This window comes from Chlorocebus sabaeus, chromosome 26 (assembly GCF_047675955.1).
Source record: "Chlorocebus sabaeus isolate Y175 chromosome 26, mChlSab1.0.hap1, whole genome shotgun sequence".
NCBI classification, from domain to species: Eukaryota; Metazoa; Chordata; class Mammalia; order Primates; family Cercopithecidae; genus Chlorocebus; species Chlorocebus sabaeus.
Window position 1 is genome coordinate 26,184,098 of NC_132929.1, and position 25,737 is coordinate 26,209,834.

At 42.2% G+C, this 25,737-nt stretch overlaps 1 protein-coding gene across 1 annotated transcript in view; it reads right to left on the reverse strand.

Moving 5' to 3' along the window:
- USP50 (ubiquitin specific peptidase 50) overlaps window positions 1-12,729 on the reverse strand; it is a 46,483-nt gene extending 33,754 nt beyond the window's left edge. The window contains exons 1-5 of the mRNA XM_038009978.2: window positions 12,435-12,729; window positions 10,268-10,462; window positions 9,278-9,473; window positions 6,743-6,958; window positions 4,026-4,168 (exon numbers count right to left, since the gene is read on the reverse strand). Coding sequence (XP_037865906.1) covers window positions 4,026-4,168; window positions 6,743-6,958; window positions 9,278-9,473; window positions 10,268-10,462; window positions 12,435-12,487 — 803 coding nt within the window. The 5' untranslated portion in view covers window positions 12,488-12,729. The remainder of the gene's footprint in view (window positions 1-4,025; window positions 4,169-6,742; window positions 6,959-9,277; window positions 9,474-10,267; window positions 10,463-12,434) is intronic.
- Between the last annotated feature and the right edge of the window lie 13,008 nt (window positions 12,730-25,737).

Sequence of the window (25,737 nt, forward strand, 5' to 3'; positions counted from 1 at the left end):
GTTATTTGAAAGTGGACATGGATTAGTCGTAAATGTACATTGCAAACTTTTTTTTTTTTTTTTTTTGAGACGGAGTCTCGCTCTGTCGCCCAGGCTGGAGTGCAGTGGCCAGATCTCAGCTCACTGCAAGCTCCGCCTCCCGGGTTCACGCCATTCTCCTGCCTCAGCCTCCCGAGTAGCTGGGACTACAGGCGCCCGCCACCTCGCCCGGCTAGTTTTTTTGTATTTTTTAGTAGAGATGGGGTTTCACCGTGTTAGCCAGGATGGTCTCGATCTCCTGACCTCGTGATCCACCCGTCTCGGCCTCCCAAAGTGCTGGGATTACAGGCTTGAGCCACCGCGCCCGGCCGTATATTGCAAACTCTAAGGCAACCACTAAAAAATGTTTTAAAAAGTATTGCTGATATGGTAATAAAGGAGAGAAAATGGAGTCATAGAAGATGCTCAGTCAAAACCACAAAAAGCAGGAAAAGAGTGGTAGATAAAAACAGGAACACAAAGAACAAGGGCAACAAATAGAAGGCAGTAACAAGTACAACAGATATTTAACCCAACGGCATCAACGATCACTTTGAATGTCAGTGGTCTATATACATTAATTAAAACACAGATTGTCACAGTGAATCAAAAACAAAATTCAACTATATACTGTGTACAAGAAACATACTTGAAATATAAAGACACATAGAGACTAAAGTAAACAGATGGAGGAAAACAAACCATCCTACCACTAAGAAAATGGGAGTAGCTATATTAACTTCGGACAGAGCAGTCTTCAAAACAAAGAAAGTGATCGAGGATAAAAAGGACCACATATAATGATAAAGGGATCCATTTTTCAAGAAGACATAGAAATTCTTAACATATATGCACTTAACAACAAAGGGTCAAAATACATGAGGAAAAACTGGCTGGGCACCGTGGCTCATGTCTGTAATCCCAGCACGTTGGGAGGCCGAGGTGGGCGGGTCACTTGAGGTCAGGTGTTTGAGCCCAGCCTGGCCGACATGGCTAAACCCTGTCTCTACTAAAAATACAAAAACTAGGCAGATGTGGCACGCACCTGTAATCCCAGCTACTCGGGAGGCTGGGACATGAGAATTGCTTAAACCCAGGAGGCAGAGTTTGCAGTGAGCTGAGACTGCACCACTGCACTCCAGCCTGGGCAACAGAGCGAAACTCTGTCTCACAAACACACACACACACACACACACACACACACACACACACAAAGGAAAAACTGATAGACCTGCAAGGAGAAATAGATAAATCCACTTTTATAGTTGGAGATATTAACACACCTCTGTCAGAAATGGACAGATCCAGGCCAGGTGCAGTGGCTCATGCCTGTAATCCCAGCACTTTGGGAGGCCAAGGCGGGCGGATCACGAGGTCAGGAGATCGAGACCATCCTAGCTACACGGGGAATCCCTGTCTCTACTAAAAATACAAAAAATTAGCCGGGCATGGTGGCAGGCACCTGTAGTTCCAGCTACTCAGGAGGCTGAGGCAGGAGAATGGCGTGAACCCAGGAGGCGGAGCTTGCAGTGAGCCGAGACCGTGTCACTGCACTCCAGCCTGGGTGACAGAGCAAGACTCTGTCTCAAAAAAAAAAAATTTAAATAAAAAAAACACAATACCATTCACATTAGCACCCTCAAAAATGAAATACTTAGTTATAAAATGAACAAAATATGTACAAGACCTATAGAAGGAAAACTAGAAAATTCTCATGAAAGAAATCCGAGAAGAACCTAAATAAACAGAGAGATATATTCTATATTCATGGATAAGAAGCTTCAATATTGTCAAGATGTCAGTTCTTCCCAATTTGATCTGTAAATACAATGTAATCCCAATCAAAATCCCAATAATTTATTTTGTGGATATTGACAAAATGATTCTAAAGTTTATGGGATGAGGTAAAAGATCCAGAGTAGCCAAAACTATACTGAAGCAAAACATAATTGGACTGACATTACCAAACTTCAAAACTTATTTTAAAACCAGAATAATCAAGACAGTGTGGTATTGCTGGAAAAAAAAAAAAAAAGAAAAAGAATGGTATAGACAAGAGAGCTCAGAAATGGACCCACAAAGATATGATCAACTGATCATTGACAAAGGAACAAAGGTAATGCAATGGAGAAAAGATAACCTTTTTCAACAAATGGTGCTGGGACAACTGGATATCTACATGAAAAAAAAAAAAAAAGAAGAATCCACACACAAACCTTACACCCTTCACAAAAATTAACTCAAAATGGATCACAGACCAAAACGTAAAACAGAAAGCTACAAAACTCCTGGAAGATAACACTGGAGAAGATCTAGATTATCTTGTGTTTGGCAATGACTTTTTAGCTACAACACCAAAGGCCTCCTTTACAAAAGAATTGATAAGCTGGACTCCATTAAAGTCAAAATTTTCTGCTCTACAAAACACTGTCAAGACAATAAAAAACAAGCCATGGACTAAAAAAAACAAAACAACAACAACAAAAAAACCCACAAAAAAACACATCTAGTAAAGAACTGCTATTGAAAATATACAAGAAATTTGGCTAGGCACAGTGGCTCATGCCTATAATCCAAGCACTTTGGGAGACTGAGGTGGGCAGATCATTCAGATCACCTGAGCTCAGGAGTTCGAGACCTGCCTGGGCAACATGGTGAAAACCTGTCTCTACCAAAAAACGTAAGAATTAGCCGGACATGCTGGCGGGTGCCTGTAGTCCCAGCTACTCTGGAGGCTGAGGCAGGAGAATGGCTTGAACCAGAGAAGCGGAGACTGCAAGAACTGAGATTGCACCATTGCACTCCAGTCTGTGTGACAAAGCGAGAGACTGAAAAAAAGAAGGGAGGAGAGGGGAGGGGAGGGGAGGGGAGGGGAGGGAAGGGGAAGGGGAAGGGGAAGGGGAAGGGGAAGGGGAAGGGGAAGGGGAAGGGGAAGGGGAAGGGGAAGGGGAAGGGGAAGGGGAAGGGAAGGGAAGGGAAGGGAAGGGAAGGGAAATCTTAAAACTCAACAATTAGAAAACCAACAACCTGGCCAGACGCAGTGGCTCACACCTGTAATCCCAGAACTTTGGGAGACCAAGGTGGGCGGATCATGAGATCAAGAGATTAGACCATCCTGGCCAACATGGTGAAACCCCATGTCTACTAAAAATACAAAAATAATTAGCTGTGAATAGTGGCATGCACCTGTAGTCCCAGCTACTAGGGAGGCTGAGGCAGGAGAATAGCTTGAACTCGGGAGGTGGAGGTTGCAGTGAGCCGAGATCACATCACTGCACTCCAGCCTGGCAACAGAGTGAGAGTCCAAGAAAGAAAGAAAGAAAGAAGGAAGGAAGGAAGGAAGGAAGGAAGGAAGGAAGGAAGGAAGGAAGGAAGGAAGGAAGGAAGGAAGGGGAAGGAAGGAGGGAAGGAGGGAAGGAGGGAAGGAGGGAAGGAAGGAAGGAAGGAAGGAAGGAAGGAAGGAAGGAGAAGGAAGGAGGGAAGGAGGGAAGGAGGGAAGGAAGGAAGGAAGGAAGGAAGGAAGGAAGGAAAGAAAGGAAGGAAAAGAAAGAAAAAGAAAGAAAGAAAGAAAGAAAGAAAGAAAGAAAGAAAGAAAGGAAGGAAGGAAGGAAGGAAGGAAGGAAGGAAGGAAGGAAGGAAGGAAGGAAGGAAGGAAGGAAGGAAGGAAGGAAGGAAAGGAAAGAAAGAAAGGAAGGAAAGAAAAGAAAGAAAGAACACCAAAACTAAAGGTTACAGAGTTTCTGTCTGGGTGATGAAGTTTTAGAAACAGTGATGATTGTTGCACAACATTGTGAATAATGAATGCCAATGAATTGTATGATTAGAATTGCTAAAATGGCAAAGTTTTATGTTATGCTGTATGTATTTTATCACAATTTAAAAACAATAATGTAATATACCAAATATCATTGAACTGTATACTCTAAATGGGCCAATTATTGGCGTGTGAATTACATCTCTAGAAAGCTGTTCAAAAATATGTGCCCAGAAAATGTAAAAATCCATACCTTTTAAGGTGAAAAATAATTATTTTGGGTGCCTTGGAAATGCCAGCCCTCACGGCAGTTTCTTGCTTGGTTTCACAAAAGGAGCAGTGAATTTGGTTGTTCCAGGTCAGTGTGTCTTGTTGAAAAAAACACTGGAGACAGTCCTGTTCAGGAAAAAAAGGATTTGGTGACCAAATTGGATCAACTGCAACCTGCACTCTCTGTTTCTATTAGAACTTTGCAGGCCGGGCGCGGTGGCTCAAGCCTGTAATCCCAGCACTTTGGGAGGCCGAGACGGGCGGATCATGAGGTCAGGAGATCGAGACCATCCTGGCTAACACGGTGAAACCCCGTCTCTACTAAACATACAAAAAAAAAAAAACTAGCCGGGCGAAGTGGTGGGTGCCTGTAGTCCCAGCTACTCGGGAGGCTGAGGCAGGAGAATGGCGTGAACCCGAGAGGAGGAGCTTGCAGTGAGCTGAGATCCGGCCACTGCACTCCAGCCTGGGTGACATAGCAAGACTCCGTCTCAAAAAAAAAAAAAAAAAAAAAAAAAAGAACTTTGCAAATGCCGAGGAAATGTAATTCTCAGTGCTTTTCTCAAAGTCAACAAGTCCAGAAGATAACAGTTTCACTAGTTGCAGCCAGATACCTGTAAAATCCACCTAGAAGGTGTTTCTTGTTACTGAGATGGATTTGAGTGCCTACCTCACTTATAATCTATAAATCAGTTTTTTGGGTTTTTCGTTTTCTTTTTTTTTGAGATGGAGTCTCGCTCTGTTGCACAGGCTGGACTACAGTGGCATGATCTCGACTCACTGCAACCTCCACCTCACAGTTCAAGTGATTCTCCTGCCTCAGCTTCCTAAGGAGCTGGGACTACAGGCGCGCACCACCAAGCCCAGCTAATCTTTGTATTTTTAGTAGAAACGGGGTGATCTGCCTACCTCAGCCTCCCAAAGTGCTGGGATTACAGGCGTGAGCCACCACACCCAGCCTATAAATGAGCATTTTAACTTTTCTGTTTTTTCCCGAATATTACTGATTTTGCAATTTTTATTTATTTTATTTTATTTTATTTTATTTTATTTTATTTATTTATTTATTTTTTCGAGACGGAGTCTCGCTCTGTCGCCAGGCTGGAGTGCAGTGGCGTGATCTTGGCTCACTGCAACCTCCGCCTCCTGGGTTCAAGCGATTCTCCTGCCTCAGCCTCCAAGTAGCCAGGACTACAGGCGCATGCCACCATGCCCAGCTAATTTCTGTATTTTTAGCAGAGATGGGGTTTCACCATGTTGGCCAGGATGGTCTCGATCTCTTGACCTCATGATCTGCCTGCCTTGGCCTCTCAAAGTGCTGGGATTACAAGCTTGAGCCTCCATGCCCGGCGACTTTGCAATTTTCACCAGTGAAATCAGGCAGCTGCTTTATGCTGTTCATCTCATTGCTAAAATGATCTGGTGACAAAAATGACTTTCAGGGTTTGGGGGTGGCCTATGATAAAGATAGCAGAACAGGGATAAATTAGACCCCATATCCATAGGAGAGATCCTCAGTGTGGCCAGGTCCTTGGTTCTGCAGACCATTAACTGCAAGAAGAAGATGAGCACAGATTTTGTTTGCAGAGGACCCACTGGCACCTTACTTAGGTGTTTGGAATTTCTTTCCAACAATCTTTAGAAGTTTGAGCTGAGAAACAAAGCCTAGTGCTGAATAAGTAATAGGATTCTATTCTCCAATTCTGGTAGGTAAATCTTTTAGCAATAAAATGTGTTTTCATAATTTAGGAAGAAAAAATATAAATTTATATAATTCTGTAAGAAAACTTATTGCTGTCCGCCCCTTGTTTGCTCCTTATTGCTGGCTGCCTTCTACTGCCACTCACCCCATGCCCACATCCCCAGTTACAGATTAACTTTTGGCATTGTGGTGAAGAAAATTTGAGAGGTAAACCAAGGCACTAGATTCCATTCTGTCTTTCCAAAACATTTCACAGCTTTAGTCCAAAATATAAGAGCACAAGACTGAGCGTCTAGAATGTTTTATATCTAGTTCCAAGTCTGGGCCTTACAGACCTCTGGGGTAAGGGAGGGTCACAAATTTTTGCAAGAAATTACAAATTTATTTTATGCACAAATCTATCTCAATAGACTGAATAAACCCCACTATATTTCCAATTTTACAATCAGGCTATTTCATTGAGTACATTTAAAAATATGATTGAATTCCTAGTAACTTTTGACCAGTATGTCCCTAAAAAAAAAAATACTGTCATCATGGACTTCCTCTTTCATTTATTTATTTATTTATTTATTTACTTACTTACTTACTTATTTGAGGCGGAGACTCGCTCTGTCGCCCCGGCTGGAGTGCAGTGGTGCAATCTTGGCTCACTGCAACCTCCACCTCCCGGGTTCAAGCGATTCTCATGGCTCAGTCTCCCAAGTAGCTGGGATTACAGGTGCCCGGCATCATGCCCAACTAATTTTTGTATTTTTAGTAGAGACAGGGTTTCACCATGTTGGCCAGGCTGGTCTTGAACTCCTGACCTCAGGTGATCCGCCTGCCTCAGCCAAAAGTGCTGGGATTACAGGCATGAGCCACTCGCCCAGCCTATTTCTTTTAAAATTAAAATTATAAAGCTGCCTCTCATACTAAACAAATGTAGGAAACAGCCCTGAGAAAATCCAGGCTGAGAGTATAGCAAGACAAAGTGTCCAGGAATACCGCATTCCTACCTGAAGGGAGCATTCATATTCGGATGGAATGGGGAGTGAGAGGACAGTGAAGACTTCGTTCTTGTAGGTGCATTTCTCACACTTTAAACATACGATGCTATAATTGAGCTGCCCTTCAAACAGCTGGGTGATGACGGATGTCTCAGTGGTAATCCACTTCCTGCAGCATCTCTGAGCAGAATCTTTCTCGTGTGATCTTCTCCGGGGGTAGTGGTACTGAATCAAGGAGCAAATTTCACCCAGATTAATTACTGGTTATTTAAAAAAGACTGTGGCAACATGATGAGATCCCATCTCTACAAAGAAAAAAAAAATGAGCTAGGCGCGGTAGCACACATCTATGGTGCCAGCTACTTGGGAGGCTGAGGTTGGAGGATCAGTTGAGTCCAGGAGTTCAAGGCTGCAGTGAGCCGTGTTAGCACTACTGCACTCCAGCCTGGGTGACAGAGTGAGACCATGTTTCAAAAAAGAAAAAAAGTTTTCAATGAAATGACTGATTTTTTTTTCTATCAGAATGATACATTGCTACCAGAAACCACTTAGTTTTGGATTCAGACAATAGAGTAAGATATCCTTGAAAGTATATCATGTGTGATTTCTGATAATTCAGATATTTTCCCTTTAGGTGAAACAGAGGAGTGATGACACCCTAACTCTGGTAAAACATATACCCATGGCCCCATAAGTTACCAGCCTTGGGAGCTAGTTTTTCCTGGGAAGGGGGTAAGTAAGCTAAATTAGCATTAGATCACTCAAGCAGATCTAAAGGTAAAATATTAAGAAATCCAATCTTTCCTGTCTTCAGTCCCTTCAGGTTAAATTCTGTAGCCTTTTCTCCTTTAACTTCTAGAAAACACTTTTTTAAAAGAGCAAATCTTGGCCAGGCATGGTGGCTCACGTCTGTAATCGTGGTGCTTTGGGAGGCTGAGTTGGGAGGATCACGTGAGACAAGGAGTTTGAGATCAGATTGGGCAACATAGCAAAGTCCTGTCTCTACAGGGTTAATTTTTTTAAAAAAAGATAAGAGAGCAAATCTGAAATTCCTAAGGCAGCCTGGCAGAACTAGCCTTGTGGCCTGGTTTGGATCTAGCTCATACTCAGCAACAGCGTTTCTGGGGCACACCCTGAGTTTTCAGTGATTGAAGAGCCTCAGTAGAATATACATTTTGAAGATGCGTTAGCTCCACAGCTGGCTCTAATTTGGGGCTGTGCTCACCATTCCACTTCTGCTTGCTCCTTTCGTCTCACTCTGCTGCCAAAGTCTTCCACCCTGACAGTAACTTCACTCCCCTAATTCCTAGTTTGATCTTGGGAAACAGAACGCTATTTGTTTCAGATTGGCTGTAGAAGAGGACATGAGGGATTTTTACTGCCCACTCACCTCTTCTCTTTAAAAAGTGCTGCCATGAATACGTTTTTTTTTCTTTCTTTTTATTGTTGGTTTTTTTTCGTTGTTGTTTTGAGACGGAGTCTCACTCCGTCACCCAGGCTGGAGTGCAGTGGCGGGATCTCAGATCACTGCAACCTCCGCCTTCTGAGTTTAAGCGATTCTCCTGCCTCAGCCTCCCGAGTAGCTGGGACTACAGGCGCCCGCCAACATGCCCGGCTAATTTTTGTATTTTTAGTAGAGACGGGGTTTCACCATGTTAGCCAGGATGGTCTCGAACTCCTGACCTCAACTGATCCACCCGCCTCGGCCTCCCAATATGCTGGGATTACAGGTGTCAACCACAGTGCCCAGCCATGACTTTTTTTTATTACTCTAAATGAAAAACGGAACTGAGGCCTGCCAATGAGAACAATTAATAGCTATAGTTTGCAATCTCGATGCTAACCATTCCCTGGGTATTAGAGGTGCAGTGAGGTAACATTAGCAGAAGGACATTGCATAAAGTCAAGGACACATTTTCAGACCAAGACTAAGGGCAGTGAGTTTTGTAAATAAAGGCAAAACCTCTAGAGTAACTGACGACTTCATGTTTAATGAAACGTATGTCCTAATTCGGTGATGAACTCGGGTTAGGCATGTTTGGTACGAGGCTGGAACTTTGTAGTGCATAGATCTGTTGCTTAATCTGATATCGAGCTTAATATTTTCATGGATTTGTAGGTCCCAAGAAAATGTAAGCTATAAAATTCTACATGTTATTTCTCATGAGGAATATATTTTGTACTTTTAAAAACTAGTCCATGCAGCCTTTATTTCCAAAGAAAAGTAGACTAGTGTTTCCTACGCCTGGCTGACCACTGGAAATGCCAAGTGAGCTTTCCCCAAAGACGTTCTAATTCATTACCCTTGGAGTATGTGCCTCAACATCTGTGCTGTAAAATCTTCCCAGGTGATTCTGATGACAGGTAAGTTTGGTAAATACAGTTACACATTCAAATGCTAACTTGGATGTTCTCCATGGGACACCTAGCACAGTGCTTGGCACAAAGTAGACAATATTAACTGAACAAGCAAAAGAAGGAAAAATGGAAGTTGCTGATAAAGGTGCAGAACTATCCTATTTCAAGGTCATTAATTCTACATACCTTTTTTAGAGCTTCATGAAGTTCATTTAGGACATAAATCAAGAATTCCTGAGCATCTTGTTGCGTCTTTTTCGAAAATGCTGGGTAGAGGTTGCCAAGAGCTGACCGGAATATTTCTGGTGAGACACAGTCTGAGTCTCCCAGCCACACGTCTGTCATCAGGTAGGCAAAAGCAGTGGCAACCTCACTGCAATCACTTGGAAGAAGAAAGGGATATGTTTCTGGCTGACTTAATGAAAAGAAGGCACCTCATCACCCAAGCCTGGGAAATTAGTCTCAAAATGGAAGAGAGTGGTATCTCATGCCTGTAACCCCAGCACTTTGGGAGGCCAATGCAGGAGGATCGCTTGAGCCCCCAGAAGGTCGAGGCTGCGGTGAGCTGTGATCATACCACTACTTCACCCCAGTCTGGGTGACAGAACAAGACTCTGTCTAAAAGAAAAAAAAAAGGAGGCCAGGCTCAGAGGCTCATGCCTGTAATTCCAGCACTTTGCAGGGCTGAGGTGGTGGGTTGGGAGAGGTGGATCACTTGAGGTCAGGAGTTTAAGACCAGCCTGTCCAACATGGTGAAACCCCCTCTCTACTAAAAATACAAAAAAAATACCAAAAAAAAAATTAGCCAGGCATGGTGGTGTGTGCCTGTAATCCCAGCTACTCAGGAGGCTGAGGCAGGAGAGTCACTTGAACCTGAGGAGCAGAGGTGGCAGGGAGCCAAGATCGTGCCACTGCACTCCAGCCTGGGCAATAGAACGAGACCCTGTCTCAACAACGACAAAAATTTAAAAAAATTAAAAATAAAAAAAAGGAGCTGCATTCATTTCTTGGTTGCCCTTCCCACTTTTACTTACTCTAGCATGTTATCTGGGAAGCTGCAACCTCTACTGACTTGTTTGTTTATCCCTTAATAGGGATTCCAGAGTTCCTTCTCTAACCTCACCTGTGGGGAAGTGGGGGTGGGAGCTGGGCTGCAGGGAATGCAAATGGTCTTACTTTTGAAGAGCAGTGATATACTTCCCGGAGAGGAAGTATTCCACCAGCGGCGAGATGCTGCAGAGACACTGTAAGATGGCATTCATGTAGCATGTGTTGCCCAAGTTCCGCAAGCCAGTGACACCCTGAGAACAGGGCTGGCTCCCATCAGCCTCCTTAACTGGAAGGGTATCATAATAATCTGTGCACTCTGCACTGTGTTGGTGCCACATGGAAAGAAAGGGTTTTGAGAGAACAAAATAAATACAAATGACAATAAGCCTCTCAATATTGTGAAATAAAGAAGAGTTCTTAATAAGACTTCCTCCAAATGCATTCCCCACCAAGGACAGGAAGTATGGGAACTTGGAGTCTAAAATTACATCATGGCAGAGCATAGTGGCTCACACCTGTAATCCCAGCCCTTTGGGAGGCCGAGGTGGGAGGATTGCTTGAGGCCAGGAGTTTGAGACCAGACAGGGTAACATAGTGAGATCTTGTCTCTATTACATAAATTAAATTAAATTAAATTAAATTAAATTAAAAACAAGATTACATTACTTAGAACAGAACTGTGAACAAGTGCCTGAAGCCAAATAAGACAGATAAAAATTAATTTCTAAAACCAAAGCAAGACAACTGACAACTTGCTGGACAAGTAATTAAATTATTATTATTAAAAGTTAATAAAACAATAACTATCAGGTAGTGAGCCTGGCACTATTTAAGTACTTAACATGCATTTTCCCATTAAATCTCTCAACAATTGTGTAAGGTAGGAACAATTATTTTTACATCCCATTTTACAGATGAGATGTCAGGTTTGAAGTGATTTAGTCATTTACTCACGGGGTGTGTGGTGGTATGTAGAGAAAAGGAATATCTGCCTATCATCTGTTTACCTCCCTCCCTCTCTCCCAATATATCTATCCATTAAGATATTTGGATTTATATATATTAAGATTGCCTATATATGTGATTTATATATGTGTATATTTGTGTATATATGTATATATAGCATATATATTGAAAGCATAACATATCACATATTAAGAGCATGCATATAGATATCTTAAGAGCACACATATATGTATATATGTATATAGCTATATACATATAAATACACACACACATATATACATGGAAAGGAGAAAGCGCACAGACTTTGTAAAAAATGGATCTTAGTTTAAATCCCAACTATGCCATTTACTAGTTATAGGATCTGGGATTCTATGTCTGTTTCTTGTCTATAAAATATGAATGATGTCATCTGCCTTATAGGATGGTTGTGAGGATTATGAAGGTATCATGCAAGGTACTTCACACAGGTTCATCAATAAATGACAACTTAAAAAATATTTTTAAGTGACTGGTCTAGGATGTCCTTCCCAGGAAGCTACAGGATTAGAGTGTTCATGTGAATTGGCCAGACCTGCCTGCACGGAGAGAACACTGAGGGTTCCGAAGGGCACCTCCTCTCCCTGCACAGAGCTTCCTCTTGTAATTTTTTTTTTTTTGAGACGGAGTCTCGCTCTGTCGCCCAGGCTGGAGTGCAGTGGCCGGATCTCAGCTCACTGCAAGCTCCGCCTCCCGGGTTCACGCCATTCTCCTGCCTCAGCCTCCGGAGTAGCTGGGACTACAGGTGCCCGCCACCTCGCCCGGCTAGGTTTTTGTATTTTTTAGTAGAGACGGGGTTTCACCGTGTTAGCCAGGATGGTCTCAATCTTCTGACCTCGTGATCCGCCCGTCTCGGCCTCCCAAAGTGCTGGGATTACAGGCTTGAGCCACCGCACCCAGCCCCTCTTGTAATTTTTTATATCGTGCCAGGCAACCCGGTATCTATGTCCCCTGGGATTTTTCTTTCCATATATTGTATTTAAAGTTGGCCTCCATGAGACAGTGACCTCACCTCTTACATGCTTTTAAGCACAGTTATGCCAGTTTGAAAAGTGTTCACTGTTATAAGAATGGTCATTTTCACTTTTACTCACTGATATCACAGGAGGTTCTAGACTGTCACCCTTTAGGAAGGACATGTATTTATTGCCAAGATATTAGGTACAATCTTCCTTCCTTTCAGGGGACCTCCCATGGGTCACACCTGGGAGAACCCTCCTGAATGTAGCATGTATCCCCTGACTCCTCTGAGCTGGGCTTATCTAGAAAGCTGTAGTAGATCAAGGCTCACAGGACATAGTAGATACCGAAGTCATCTGCAGGGAGAGATCGCTGAGAAGTCATTTTAATGGAACCACGTTGGAATTTCACTTCTATTCAGCAGCTACAACTATTCCTTTCAACTTCATTTCTCTGAGCCTGTTAACACTGGCTTTTTGTTTTAAACAACTGATATGCTCCTCTCTCTTCCAGTAGCGCAAACTGATTTTCACCTGTATCAGGTACCACTCCAACTTGGATTTTCCATACATCATAATCCTTTCCATTCACCTTCAAGATTCTAGCATGTTGCCATGAGACACTGTTACTTGGTTGTCTGAAATGTTTTAAAAAGATTAGGCTTCAGAGAATGAACTACACATATAACCTCCCTTCCCCCATCACTCAGTTTCTCTTGCATGTGTATATGTTATACACACACACACACACACTTACATGTGCACAAAAGATTTACCACCACTGAGTTAGTGGACACTACAGCAACCCTGCCTGCTTTGGGCACTCATTCCCCCTTACCAGCGACTACACCACACCTAGGAGCCCTGAGGGAATTTCCTCACCCTGGGGAGGGAGAACTTTCACTTCTATTCAGGAGCTACATCTATCTGGACTGAATCTCGGATCAGAAAAAAAAAAAAAAAAAAAAATTGCCATAAAAGAACATTATGGGAACAACTGATGAAATTTGAATATGGATAATATGCAGATAGTTTTTTCTATTAATGTTGAATCTTCTGAATTTGATAAAATTGTACTGTGTTTATGCAAGGGGATGCCCTTGTTCTTAGAAAATACACACTGAAGTTTTTTGGGGGACAGGGGCATGATATATGCAACCTGTTTTCAAACGGTTCAGGAAGAAACAGGAACTCGAGGACCGGAAGGAAGGGGAGTGATAAAGCACATACTATAAAGCCACACGCCAGCAGTTGGTGAATCCAGGTGAAGGCCCACTAACGAGCATTATTCTTGCAACTCTTCTGCAAGTTTAAAAAATTAAAAATAGGCCGGGCGCGGTGGCTCAAGCCTGTAATCCCAGCACTTTGGGAGGCTGAGGCGGGCGGATCACGAGGTCAGGAGATCGAGACCATCCTGGCTCACACGGTGAAACCCCGTCTCCACTAAAAAATACAAAAAATTAGCCGGGCGCGGTGGCGGGCGCATGTAGTCCCAGCTACTCCGGAGGCTGAGAGAGGAGAATGGCGTGAACCCGGGAGGCGGAGCTTGCAGTGAGTCGAGATCGCGCCACTGCACTCCAGCCTGGGAGACAGAGTGAGACTCAGTCTCAAAAAAAAAAAAAAAAAAAAAAAAAAAAAAATTAAAAAGAAAGAATATAGTAGACATATTTTTTGCTAAAATGGATTTCTCTCCAGATATATGACTGGTAAGTCAAAAAAAGCAAGGTATTGAAGAATCCATAGTATGCACCCCAACTTATGTCCAAATGGTTAAAAAAAACCTACATATATTCTCAGGCTACACAAAGATATTAAGAATATTCATTCTTTGACACCTGGATAAGGAATCCTGGCAAGCAGAGGTGTCTTGTCTTGTAGGTATTTGATATTTGTGATGTATTTACAGAGGTATCTCTCGAAGTCACCTCAGTGGTGGTTCTGCAGGACTTAAATCCTGTAAACTTGCTCTGTTTGTCAGTGAGGCTCTCCCAAGTCCTTCACTTTCTCCTAATCAATAGGATCTTTTAAAAGTTTCATTTTGTGTTTGATGCTGGTAGGTGAAAATAGAATTATTTGTCACATGTTGGTTGTCTATCTAGGAACCTTTCTAACCTGACTTACTCTTTAATTTTTTAATTTTTATTTAAATAGTGACAGGGTCTCGCTATGTTGCCCAGGCTGGTCTCAAACTCATGGGCTCAAGCAATCCTCCCACCTCACTCTCCCAAAGTGCTAAGATTACACATGTGAGCCACTATGTATGGCCTAACTTGATTTACTTAAGTCTACTTTTTACATAGGTTCTTTGGATTTTCTATAAACACATTCAAGTTATCTGCAACAAAATCAGTTTAATTTTTTCCTAAGTCTTACTTCTTACCTTCTTTACTAGTGAGGACTGCCAGTAAAATAGTGAAAAAAGTGAATATAGTAAACTAGTGAATAGAAGTGGAGATAGCTAATTCCTTAACTCAGAGAGAAAGCTTTGGATAATTCACCATTAAGCATGATGTTTGCAGTCATAGTTTTGAAGAGTTGTAATCATGAATGGATAGATTCATGATTGTGACCAGATTTCTCTGTATTTATTGAGGTAATCATGAGATTTTCTTCCTTATTCTGTTATTGTTCGTTATCAATGATGGTCACATATTAAACTAATCTTCTATTCCTCAGGTATATTTTGTTTGTGATGCAGTTATTTTCATGAATTGTTGGGTTCTAGTTGTTAATCTTTTTGTTCAAGGGTTTCGTATCTATGTTCATGAGTTAGATTATCTGTGTTAATGTTCTGTGCTATATAACAAACTACTAAACTTAGTTTAAAACCAGACATGGGGCTGGGTGTAGTGGCTCATGCCTGTAATCCCAGCACTTGGGGAGGCCGAGGTAGGAGGATCGCTTGAGTCCAGGAATTCAAGACCACTTTGGGCAACACAGTGAGAATATCCCTCACCCCCACCCCTATTCCCCCTCCACCCCACTCCCCACCCTCCCTCTACCAATAAAATAATAATAATTAGCTGGGCATGGTGGCATATGACTGTAGTTCCAGCTACTCGGGAGGCCAAGATGGAAGGATCACTTGAGCCCAGGAGGTCAAGTTTGCAGCGAGCTGTGATTGTGCCATTGCGCTCCAGCCTGGGTGACAGAGTGAGACCCTGTCTCAAGAAGAACCCCAAAAGCCAGGAGTGGTGGCTCATACTTTATACTCCCAGCACTTTGGGAGGCTGCGGCGGACAGATCACTTGAGGCCAGGAGTTAGAGACCCGCCTGGCCAACATGGCGAAACCCTGTCTCTCATGAAAATACAAAAAGAATAGCTGGGCATGGTGGGGCAGGCCTGTAATCCCAGCTACTCTGGAGGCTGAGGCACGAGAATCCCTTGAACCCGGGAGGCGGAAATCGCAGTGAGTCAAGATCACGCCACTGCCCTCTAGCTTTGAGACAGAACAAGACTCTGTCTCAAAATAAAAACAAAACAAAAAACAAAAAACACAAAAAGGAAAACCAGATATAGTTTAGTTGAGATCTCATATTGCATTTAGTTGTCATGTCTCTTTTAGGCTCCTTCAACCTGAAACGGTTCTATGTATTTCCTTGATTTTAATGAACTTGACTTTTGAAGATTACTGACCAATTATGGTGAAGAATATCCCTTAATTTCTATTCAGAAGCTACATCTATCCGGACTGAATCCTGGATCAGAAAAAAAAAAAAAAAATCGCCATAAAAGAACATTATGGGAACAATGTTGTCTGATGTTTCCTCATGATTAGATTCACATTATGCATTTTTATGAAGAATATCACTGAAGTGAAGCTATGTTCATATTGCATTTGTATCAAATGTTATACAATGTTGATTTGTCCCAGCACTGGTTATGTGAACTGTGATTAACTGTGATAACTTGAATGAAGTGGGGTCTCCCAGGTTTCTCCAATGTAGTTTTTCCTTTTGTAATCATCAGGAAGCATTTTGCAGGGAGGACTTTGAGACTGTGTAAATGCTGTTCCTCATCAAACTTTCATACACTAGTTTTAGCAATTGATGTTTCTTGGCCGGATTAATTTTTGCTATGGTGATTGCCAACTGGTGATTTTCTAATATCATTATTCTGACTACATTCATCTATTGGTACTCTACTATAAAGAGAAGTTTCTCTTTTTTTTCTTTTGAGACAGGGTCTCACTGTCCCCCAGGCTGGAGTGCAGTGGCACAATCTCAGCTCCCTGCAACCTCCACTTCCCAGGCTTAAGCGATTCTCCAGCTTCAGCCTCCTGTGTAGCTGGGACTACAGGCGCATGTCACCAATGCCTGGATAATTTTTGTATTTTTTGTAGAGACAGGGTTTTGCCATGTTGCCCATGCTGGTCTTGAACTCCTGAGCTCGAAGCGATCCACCTTGGCCTCCCAAAGTGTTGGGATTACAGGCGTGAGCCACCGCACTTGGCTATGTCTCTGTTTATTCTTTTATTTTAATCAGCATGGACTCACAAATTACCGTTTTGTTCAATGGATTACATCTGATATTTTATTTATTTTAAAATTAGACTTTAAGTTCTGGGATACAGGTACAGAACGTGCAGGTTACATAAGTATACATATGCCATGGTGATTTGCTGCACCCATCAACCTGTCATCTACTTTAGCTATTTCTCCTAATGCTATCCCTCCTCTAGCCACCCACTCCCTGACAGGCCTTGGTGTGTGATGTTCCCCTCCCTGTGTCCACGTGTTCTCATTACTCAACTCCTGCTTATGAGAACATGTGGTGTTTGGTTTTTTGTTCTTGTGTTAGTTTGCTGAGAATGATGGTTTCCAGCTTCATCCACATCCCTGCAAAGGACATGAACTCATCATTTTTTATGGGTGCACATCTGATATTTTCTTTTTTTTTTTTTTTTTGAGACAGGGTGTCGCTCTGTTGCTCACTGGAGTGCAGTGGCGTGATCTTGGCTCACTGCAGCCTCAACTTCTTGGGCTCAAGCAATCCTTCTGCCTCAGCCTCCTGAGTAGCTGGGACTACATCACATGCCACTATACCCAGCTATTTTTAAATTTTGTTGTAGAGATAGGGGTTTCACTGTGTTGCCCAGGCTGGTCTTGAGCTCTTGGTCTCAAGCTCAACCACTTCGCCCTCTTAAAGTACTGGGATTACAGGTGTGAGCCGCTGCGCCTGGCCATTATTTTTTTTAGATGTTCAAATTGTCTCAATATTAGCCTGCAGGAAGCCCTTCAAGATGTCTTCTGTATCCATTTGACATGTCCTCATTGTTCTTTGAGCACCTCCTTTTTTTGGCACAGCAAGATCTTCCAGAGTACCATTCCTGCCCCAATCCTGAAGTCAGGTGTTTCTCCGAGCCCTGGTTCCTTTCAGTGAAGAATGGTATTTAGAAACCAAGATCTGGGAGCTGGGTATAGTCATGTTATTACAGCGTTGCTGCTTCCAGGTCCTCATGCATACATCCATCCACATCCATAGGTACATCTCTCCACACTTTTTTTTTTCAGTATTACTACCATACTGAATATATCTTGGTATTTTGGGAACCACGAATTCATGCCAGTAATTCCAATTCCAAACCTATAATTCAGGATTTATTCTAGTTTCCTTCCTTTTACATATTTACAACCCCATCTCCAACAGAGAGGCACCTCCCATTGTCCTCAATTTCCTTATTTGATCAAGCCCTCTGCATATAACTAATCTCCTGTCGCTGCGGACATCAACCCCACTCCCCTCTTTACACAACACACAAGCATTATCCTCACCCTGCTTTGCTGATACCCCCCACCAGGTCACTGTTGCCTCCCACCATGAAAACCTATGACTGGTCTGAAACCTAGTGGATTTTAGACTAAATTACGAATGAATGAAGATGAAAGGGACCTGGGGCCTGGTCTTCCTGTTAGTGTGGGTGCGTGTTTGAGACAGCATCTTGCCATGTTGCTTGGGCACCTCCTGAACTCCCAGGCTCAAATTATCCTACTGCCTCAGCCTCTCAAGTAGCTGGGATTACAGGCGTGAGCCACCACACCTGGCCCTAGTGGATTACTTTGTAAAAATCCTCTCCTTCCCTTCAAACTTTATTTCCTTCTAATGGCCAAGAAGTTGTGTTTGTTTTTATAATTGTTTATTTCCTTTAAATATTTAAAAAAAAAAAAAAAAGTAACCTTAATCTATTTGGGTCTAAGGTTTGAATAGCAAAGAATACTGTATTATCCCAACCTATTTGGTTTCTAAACTCTGGATGCCGTGAGTTTGTGTGAAAATGTACATTTATCTATGTAGTTCCTGAGCTCACAGTTCAAGTAAGGATAGCAAGGGTTACCCACATTTAGAATTACCTTTCAATGTCAAAAACACCCATAATTTCTCCCAAATAGAAATGAAACCTTTAGTGTGCTTTTACTATCTTTCCCTGAATCACTTTCAATATTTTAAAAAATTTTATTCTAGTTTACATTTTTCAAAAAACATTTGTGACCAGGTGCAGTGGCTCGCACTGGTAATCCCAGCACTTTGTGAGAATGAGGCACTGAGGATTGCTTGCAGTCGGTTCAAGACCAGGATGGGTAACACAGCGACACCTCATCTCTAGAATAACAAAACAAAACAAACAAAAAAAATTGTCAGTAAGCATTTAAATTTGTGTTTCATACACCATTGTTTACTTCCGTGCCTTTTTTTTCCCCCTTGTGTCTTCCTATTTATTTTTCTTTGAAGATATCCTTAACATTTTCCAAAAAGCATGGGTAGTAGACTTTCTGGGAATGCCATCACATGACTGGATTCAACTTCCTCCCTCTTTCCCCTACGAATATTGCTTTGCTGCCTCTTACATACAGGAGATAAGAACTTTTTTTTTTTTTTTTAAAGACAGGGTCTCACTCTGTTGCCCAGGGTGGGGTGCAAGGGCACAAACACAGCTTACTGCAAACTCTGCCTCCCAGGCTCAAGCAATCCTCCTACCTCAGGTTCCAGAGTAGCTGGGACTACAGGTGCATGCCACCACGCCTGGCCTTTTTTTTTTTTTTGGTAGAGACAAGGTGTCACTATGTTGCCCAGGATGGTCTCGAACTCCTGGGCTTATGCAAACCTCCCACCTCAGCCTCCCAAAGTGCTGGAATTACAGGTGTGAGCCACCGCGCCTGGCCTACTATGTGAGAATTTTGATGTCAATCTGTTCCCTGTAAATTTTTTCTTTCTTTACCTGCAGAATCACAAAATGTGGCATTTAGTGGGTTATTTCCTTCCTTCTAGCGTTTTTATTCTAGGACTTCTATTAAACAGTTATTGTGGCCAGTCATGGTGGTTCATGCCTGTAATCTCAACATTCTGGGAGGCCAAGTTGGGTATATCACTTGAGCCCAGAAGTTTGAGACCAGCTTGGGCAACTTAATGAAACCCCATCACTACAGAAAAATAGAAAAATATCAGCTGGGTGTGGTGGTGGGTGCCTGTGGTCCCGGCTATTTGGGAGGCTGAAGTGGGAGGATCGCTTGAGCCTGGGACGTGGAGGTTGCAGTGAGCCAAGATCACATCACTGCACTCCAGCCTGGGCGAGAGTGAGACCCTGTCTCAAAATAAAACAAAAACCCCCAAAACACAAAATGCTATGGTATCTCACTTATTAATCCAGAAAACGTGCATTTACTTTATGCCACTCATCATGCTATGTGTGTAGTACTAAATAAAATACAAGTATTCACTCTCATATAGCTTACAAACTATTGACAACTTACAACTTGGATTATTCTCTGTACTTCCAACTCTTCCCACGTTTTCTATCATTATTATTATTTTTTAAACTTTTTTGTTGAGATGAGGTCTCAATATGTTGCCCAGGCTGATCTGGAACTCCTGGTCCCAAGCGATCCTCTAGCCTCAGTCTTCCTAAATGCTGGGGTTAAAGGCATGAGCCAACACGACTGGCCTCATTAGTCTTCTTACATATGCATTTGTATGTAGTTGAACACTTGTATGATTACTTTAGCTTTACATTTGGTGCTTGTGGCCACTTTTTATTAATACCTTGTACCATCCTGCCCCAACTTTCAGCCTTTTTCCCCTAATCTCATTCTTAAAGAGTAACTTAAAAGTGCCTGTTTCCAAATGTTGAGATGGGTTAGACTTATGCACTCTGATGCACATTACACACATTTACAAAGATCTTAAGTGTACGGTCATACTTTAATTAGAGTACTAATGGAAGAAGCTACAACATAAATTCCTTCATAGAAAAAAAAATGACTCTCAGAATGTTTTCTATTTCCCATCATGTCCTCCTGTCCTCATTGGAATTCCCGAATTAAAAAAGTAGCAAGGAGGGACCCAATACTTGAGACCTCCACGTGCCAATATTTAACTCATTCCGCTTTCACACCATCACCATTAAGTACTGTCAGAAAGGGTTGCTCAGTAAGTCAGTCACTCATGGAATAAGGGGCAGGGTAAGAATGACAGTCCAAGTCTATTTAGATCCATTTTGCACTGCAGTGTTATTATAATGCAGTAGCTACAGAATTGAAAGACCCTTAATGTCAGTACTTCATTCTTTTTAAATTGTTAAACAATATTCCATTGGATGGATATATACATATCCAATGTATACATGAACAAATAACTATTCAGACCTCAGGCCATTTTAAAATTAGTTTTTTTTTTTTTTTTTTTTTTTTTGAGATGGAGTCTGCCATTCTCCTGCCTCAGCCTCCCAAGTAGCAGTAGCTGGGATTACAGGCATGAGCCATCACACCCAGCTAATTTTGTATTTTTAGTAGAGATGGGGTTTCACCATGTTGTTCAGACTGGTCCCAAATTCCTGACGTCAAGTGATCCACCCACCTCTGCCTCCCAAAGTGCTGCGATTACAGGCACGAGCCACTGCATCTGACCTCTTATTTCAATTTTATTGATTGCTATGTCTATAATAGTATCACACTGTCTTGATTATTGTAGTTCTTTATGGGAAGGAGTATTTTAATAGCCTTTTAGATAGCTGCGGATATTCTTGAGGATGAGGACACGAAAATTGGATGAGTAGTAGTTTCCTAAAGGTTAACTATAATGTAGACTCTGAAACCTCATAAACAAACCTTTTCTACTATGTTAGATCTTTCACTTATGCATTATTTTGTAATACTATGCATTGGTCATTCCGAAAATACTGGTTTAGTTATGCAGATCTTCGAAACACTGACACATCTCATTATACACTAATCATTTTTGGCCTGGCACGGTGGCTCATGCTTGTAATCCCAGCACTTTGGGAAGCCGAGGCAGGCGGATCACCTGAGGTCAGGAGTTCATGACCAGCCTGGCCAACATGGTGAAACCCTGTCTCTACTAAAAGCACAAAAATTAGCTAGGCATGGCAGCTCATGCCTGCAATCCCAGCTACTTGGGAGGCTGAGGCAGGAGAATCACTTGAACCTGGGAGGCGGGGGTTGCAGTGAGTGGAGATCACGCTACTGTACTCCAGCCTTGGCATCAAGAGCAAAGATCCGTCTCAAAAAAAAATTTTTTTTTTTTTTTTAAATATCAACACTACTGATTTCATTAGGAAAGTATTAGGAAGCTATAGTGCTACTGGTGTTAAAGGCAAGTTTTCCAAAATTCTAATTTTCACTTGATTCATGGTAAGGTTCTGGCAGTTTTACCCATCACTGCTTTTACTCCATCAATACAACTCTCAATACAGTGAAAAAGGCGAATAATATCTTAGTATTATAAGAAGTTTTGACCTTATCTTACGTACCCCTTGACATTGTCCTGGGGAGACTCTCAGGGGTCCGTGACCCACCATGAGCACCACTGATCTAATTAATAACGGACCCAGGCAATGACCATCAAAAAGACAAGCAGGCATGTGTTTCCTAAGAGAATTATATACCCCCACAAATGAAGCATTCTTACCAAAAATTCAGTACTGAACCTATCAGACCTTTAGACCTAACTAACAACTAGTTGATGACACATGCAGGAAACAATCAGCAAAATCTCGAATGTAGTAAACTTTTCAGGACAAGTAAGTTGGTTCTTCAAAACGTAAGCTGGGGGCAAAGATGAGACAGAAAACCTACACACTAAGAGACTTTACAAACAAGCGATTGTTGGCCGGGTGCAATGGCTCGTGCCTAAAATCCCAGCACTTTGGGAGGCGAAGGCGGAGGCAGGTGGATCACTTGAGGTCAGGAGTCAGAGACCAGCCTGGCCAACATAGTGAAACCTCGTCTCTACTAAAAATACAAAAATTAGCCTGGTGTGGCAGCATGTGCCTGTAGTCCCAGCTACTTGGGAGGCTAAGTCAGGAGAACCACTTGAACCCGGGAAGCGAAGGTTATCACTCCACTGTACTTCAGCTTGGGCAACAGAGCAAGACTGTCTCCAATAAAAAAACAAAACGAGCCAGCAACTGCAACGTATGGACGTTCTGTGTCCTAATACAAATTACTTAAAACAAATTTTTTTAGAACAATGATTACATGTTTGACAATAGTTTTGGTTAAACTTTCAGGTGTAATAATGTTAAATTTCTTCATATTTAAGAAACGTATACTGACACTTATAATTACAATGAAAGAAAAATTCTGCAATGCAGGATTACACAGAAATTCCAAGGGAAATACAAGGAGAGAGCCTAATGTTGGTTTGGACAGCACATGAAGAAAGTGCTCTGTTCATTGGTGTTATTTACTGTTAGCCTGAAGTGTGTGCTTTTTCTGAAGAACAACCACATCCCCTCCCATCTCCATGCTCACCAATGTGGAATCATGGGCCCCAGGAATGGAACTCTGCTTTAAGGAGTTTCCAAAGAAGTCAGAAAAAGAAAATCATATTCTAGAGAGGACCAGAGCCTCAGCCTGGAATTTTCTTGAGAAAAAGCTCACAGATTATTTGGAACCTTTAAATACAGATGCCTTGCTGACACCCAGCTAGGAAGCAGTAAGATCAGATATGCTAAATAAGGAGAAATTCAAAAACCCCTGTTGTGTAGACACATCATTTTCTGTAAATAATTACTTGATCTTTCTTTCAAGTGATAAATAGCCATTTTGAGTATTCTTGCTTTGACTGTCTACTTAAGCATGTAAGACTACAACATTATGACCTATCTTTTCAAGAGGAAGTCTGGTATGGAAGAACACTTTGTCATTCAGACTTTTTTTCTTATTGTGTGCCCATCACAAACCAGGCAGCAAGCAAGGTATTGGGTGCTCCTCATCCGGTGAAGTCTCGAGGGTCCCTTCCCTCTGTGAAGCATATAATCTAGTGGGGTAGGCTGCTAGCTACTAACTATGAAAGCAACATAGTCTGACTTGAGAGTGGGGAAAGTGGAACAAGGGAGTAATTTTTATATTTTTCCTCATATTTAAAAACATTTTCTAAACAATCCAATATAATCTTTTCTATAATTTCCAATACAATCAACATGTATTACTTGTAAAATAATGGCATACATATATCGACACACTGAAGAAGGTATACTATTAGAAAACTTTTGCAGAAAATAATTCCACATTTTTTTTTTTTGAGATGGAGCTTTGCTCTGTCACCCAGGCTGGAGTGCAGTGGCAGCGATCTCTGCTAATTGCAACCTCTGCCACCTGGGTTCAAGCAATTCTCCTGCCTCAGCCTCTTGAGTAGCTGGGACTACAGGCATGTGCCACCAACCACAGATAATTTTTTATTTTTAGTAGAGATGGGGTTTCACCATGTTGGCCAGGCTGGTCTCGAACTCCTGACCTCAGATGATTCCTTGGCCTCCCAAAGTGCTGGTATTAAAGGCGTGAGCCACTGCACCTGGCCGAGAATTCCACATTTTAAGACTATGGTAAAAGAATTTTATTCTCTTCAGTAAGATGAGGTTGAGAATAAAAAATCAGAGATTAAGCAAATAACACTTTTACATCACAGGGTAATAATAATAAACTTCAATAATCTAAAAAAAATACTTATTGGGGATGAAAAATGTGGTTTACAAGTAAACTGTTACTTTCTAGACTTAACCCAAGAAGTTAATGGAGTAGGTGTGTTTCAGTAAGTAACAGGAAATGGTACAGAAACCACCAATGGTCATCATGATTGAGAGTCAATATAGCACATAATTTACAGCACAGATGAGGCTGGGTGCAGCAAGTTCATGCCTGCAATTCCAGCACTTTGGGAGGCTCAGGCGAGAGGATCACTTGAGCCCAGGAATTTGAGACCAGCCTGGGCAACACAGCAAGACCCCATCTCTACAAAATACATATTTAAAATTAGCTGGGTGTTGACCAGGTATGGTGGCTCAAGCCTATAATCCCAGCATTTGGGCAGCCGGGGGAGGCAGATCACTTGAGGTCAGGAGTTTGAGACCAGCCTGGCCAACAAGATAAAACCTTGTCTCTACTGAAAATACAAAAATTAGCCAGGCATTATGGTAGGTACCTGTAATCTCAGCTACTTGGGAGGCTGAGGCATGACAATTGCTTGAACCAGGGAGGTGGAGGTTGCAGTGAGCCAAGATTATGCCACTGTCTGGCCTGGGCAACAGAGTGAGACTCCAACTCATAGAACAAAATAAATAAATAAATAAATAAATAAATAAATAAATAAATAAATAAAATTAGCTAGGTGTGGTGGTGCATGCCTGTGGTCCCACCTAATCAAGCGGCAGTGGCAGAAAGATCACTTGAGCCCAGGAGTTTATGGCTACAGTGAGCTATGATCACGCTACTACACTCCAGCCTGGGCAACAGAGCAAGAGCTTGTCTCTATTTTTTTTTTCTGAGACAGGATCTCACTCTGTCGCCCAGGTTGGAAAGCAGTGGCATGATTTCAGCTCACTGCTGCCTCCATCTCCTAGGCTCAAGTAATCCTCCTACCTCAGTCTCCCAAGTAGCTGGAACTATATACAGGTGCATACCACCACATCCAGCTTTTTTTTTTTTTTTTTTTTTGGACGGAGTCTCACACTGTTGCCCAGGCTGGAGTGCAATGGCATGATCTCGGCTCACTGCAACCTCCACCTCCCGGGTTCAAGTGATTCTCCTGCCCCAGCCTCCCAAGTAGCTGGGATTACAGGCACTTGATGCCACGCCCAGCTAATGTTTTCTATTTTTAGTAGAGACGGGGTTTCACTATGTTGGTCAGGCTGCTCTCAAACTCCTGACCTTGTGATCCGCCCACCTTGGCCTCCCAAAGTGTCGGGATTACAGGCGTGAGCCACCGCACTGGCCTGATTTTCGTATTTTTAAAGTAGAGATAGGATTTTGCCATGTTGCCCAGGCTGGTCTCAAACTCCTGAGCCCAAGTGATCCACCTGCCTTGGCCTCCTGAAGTGCTGGGATTACAGGCATGAGCCACCATGCCCCAACGAGACAAACAAAACAAAACAAAAACAGTATAGATGAAAGGCAGCCAGCGTGGGTTCAAATCCTATCATTGCTGCTTATTAAATAAACGTAAGAATCTTAGGAACGTTACTTTACCTCTCTAACACCTTGATTTACAAATCTGCAAAACAGGATAATAACACCTATTTCTTTATAACACTGTTGTAAGGATTAAATAGGTTAATATATGTGAAATACTTAGAGTAATGTCTGGCACGTAGTAGGCACTAAATAAGTGTTAGCAGCCGGGCG